Source organism: Buceros rhinoceros, unplaced genomic scaffold (genome assembly GCF_000710305.1).
Source record: "Buceros rhinoceros silvestris isolate BGI_N320 unplaced genomic scaffold, ASM71030v1 scaffold12051, whole genome shotgun sequence".
NCBI classification, from domain to species: Eukaryota; Metazoa; Chordata; class Aves; order Bucerotiformes; family Bucerotidae; genus Buceros; species Buceros rhinoceros.
The window spans coordinates 48692-51773 of record NW_010392581.1 but is presented as its reverse complement, the minus strand read 5'-3'; the positions used below and the strand labels follow the sequence as shown (position 1 = coordinate 51773).

At 41.1% G+C, this 3082-nt stretch overlaps 1 protein-coding gene across 1 annotated transcript in view; it reads left to right on the top strand.

Moving 5' to 3' along the window:
- Positions 1 to 3082, top strand: part of LOC104500828 (protein arginine N-methyltransferase 8) — a 31146-nt gene that overhangs the window by 6875 nt on the left and 21189 nt on the right. The window contains exon 3 of the mRNA XM_010144547.1: positions 1738 to 1801. Coding sequence (XP_010142849.1) covers positions 1738 to 1801 — 64 coding nt within the window. The remainder of the gene's footprint in view (positions 1 to 1737; positions 1802 to 3082) is intronic.

The following is a 3082-nucleotide window of genomic DNA, read 5'->3' as shown; positions in this document are numbered from 1 at the left end:
TTTCACTTGCCGCAGCTCATGATCACTGTCCTGTCACCGTGCACTTCATACAAGTGTTCGTTTTCTCTGCAAGCCATTTCTAGATAGTTAAAGATGGCCATTGGGTTGGGAGGATCTCTTCTACAAGCTGAAGAGAACCAGCCCCCTCTGTTTTTATTCTTTCTTCTCATGCTCTGACCCCGAATTGTGAGAGGATGACAGTAGGTTGTGCAATGATGGTCACCTGTCTGGGAAGCTGTTCTAAGACATGTAGAGATACCAGTCGTGTGTGGCTGTTGGTGCTTGGGAGGAATGAGTGAGGGACAGAAAAATACATTCAATTATGAACACTTGAAACCTTTCAAGATGAACCCTTGAAACCTTGGTTGATCTGCTGCATTTAGTCATACAAAATTCAGGACAATCACTGCAGTCGAACTATCTGAATTGTGTGGTATTTTCAGACAAACAGGACAGTGTAGGTAAGGAGTTAAACAGGCACATAAAATGAAGGAGCAGAGCATGTAGATGTTAGCTGATTTGGATGAAAAGGTGTTGATCAGTACACAGCCCAAGGGGAAACGAAATCTGGGGATACAGTGACCAATTCAGAAAAAGACGCCAGTAAAGGAGGAGAAATCTCAGCATTAGATTGAAGACTGAGAAGTAAAGTGAAAGTACGGATGAATATGCTCACACAGAAATAGATACAGCTCCAGAAACTCAAGGGTCTCTTAATGGTCCATACTGGGACCACTGCTATTTAATATTGTCATTAATGGCATAGATAGTGGGACTGAGTTCACCCTCAGCAAGTTTGCAGATGACATAAAGTAGCTGATATACTTGAAGGAAAGGATGCCTTAACAGGCTTGAGAAGTGGACCAGCGTGAACCATATGAAGTTCAACAAGGCTGAGTGCGAGGTCCTTCACTTCAATCAGGGCAGTCGTCATGGTCGGTATGGACTGAGTGATGAACCGATTGAGAGCAGCCCTGCAGAGCAGGACTTGGGGATGCTGGGGGATAGAAAATTGGCTATGAGCTAGCAGTGCATGCTTACAGGTGTATTCCGAGCTACGTAAAAGGGAGTGCGGCCAGCAGATCAAGGGAGGTGATTCTGTCCCTCTACCCAGAACTGGTCATAGGAAAAGACCTGCAAATTTGGATGGTTTCATAATTACAATAATTTTAGTAATTTCTCATGTGTAAAATACCTGTATTCTTTTTTGGTAGCATGCATTGCCAAAGGCGATAGATTTTTCACAGAGAAAAGCAATTGCTTCTTGACACAGACTAGTATTGGCATACTTTGAACTTTAACATAATTCACAAAGTCTGAATGTATTTTCTTTTAAAATAGGTGAGGACATGCGAATGTGCTCCTCTGTAGTACCATGTGAATACATTTCCTTCAGCAAAATTTTGGGGGGGAAGGAGGCAATGTTCTGAAGTATATGATTAATAAATCATGTCATTTTGTAGTTAGGACCTCTGTTTTCCACATTCCCACAGTTTTCAAAACAATCTTTTCTGTATGAGCCCGTTTAACTCAAACACAGACTGCGGTTTAAATATTAAGATACCATTGATCGTGATACTGCCCACACAGGTTTGATTTATTCTTTATCAGTGTTCTTGTGTTCTGTAGAGCCTTTGCTGCATTCAGTATATTCTGGTTTTATTCATATAGTTGAAATCTCTAACACGTAATTGCTCTTCCTCTTGCTTTTCTTTTTTTTTTTCCTTTTTTTTCTAGATCGAATGCTCAAGTATATCTGACTACTCAGAAAAAATTATCAAGGCCAACCACTTGGACAACAGTAAGGCATATATAAAAATACTTTCCTCAGGAGAAAGAGAACTGTTTTGCTTTTATGGATAAATTTATGTTGTGTCATTTATATGTAAACGGTAGCTTTGCGTAGTTTACTGATGTAAATATGAAAGTAAACACCTTATTCTAGGCACTGCAACAATTCCTCACAGGAGAATTTACTTCTGCGTTTACTTCTAGGCTCACAGACACCGGAGGCAAATAGGACTCATCAGCCCGCAGTTTGATTTAGCAAAGCAGACAGAAAGCCCCGTATTAGAAATAAACTTCCCGAATTAATTCTTCCATTTGAATTTCACCTTATCGCTGAAATAGAATCAAAGCACACTTGCATTCAAACTGAAATAGGGTTCAAAGCAAAAAGTATGCCCTATCAACACAGATTTTTCACTAAGAGTTTCTGCCGACTTCAAATATTGTTTATGGTTTTTAAAACTGTCTTGAAACACACACACACAAATGAAAATGTTCAATTCTCGGAATAACAGTATCATAGGAAACTTTTTTCTTGAAAACTGCTGAAGTTTCCAGGGATGTGGAAGCACTTCAATTAAAAAAAATACTGAAAATACCCCCAACCTGCTGAAAGCTCTTCACAAAAAATATTCTCCAGCAAGCTCTTTCTTTTTTTCATTTCTTCAGACCTCCTCCAGGTGACTGCACACAAGATTTCTTTGCAACAACCTACAAAATCAAACATTTTTTAACTGATGCTGGGAGAGAGTTCTTGTTTAAAAGTGCTCTTTGTGAAGAGCTTGCCTTTGCTGCAGCGCAGCGCAGGTCATCTATAGCTGGCTCGACTGTGTCGTTTGCCCCCCACGTTCAGCTGTGTCTGCACTCGTACCGTGCTAGCACACGCACAGGAATAGATTTCTGTTCTGGTTTAGATCTGCTCTAGCTTTTATTGCTGTCACTGGCAGCCTCTGGCTAACACGGAGCTGTCTGGGAGGAGAACGTCATGACTATTCAAGTGGTGTGGATGGTGTGAAAGAAACAGCAGTGACATGGGATGTACGAGGCCAGCCAGTGTATGCAGCTTTTGGTTCAGGAAAAGAAGGAAGCAAAGTACCAGAAAATACTCTCCTCTACAGCAGGGATAAGGCACTAAAACAATGAGGTGTTGACCTCAGCTTGGTGCAGAGCCCATATGTTCCCAGAATGACCTTTCATCAAATATCTGCACAAACAGCAAGCCACAAATCATTCCGTGTTTGGATTCCCAGCAGCAGGACTTGTGTATGAAGAGACCGTTGCGAGAAAAAATGCG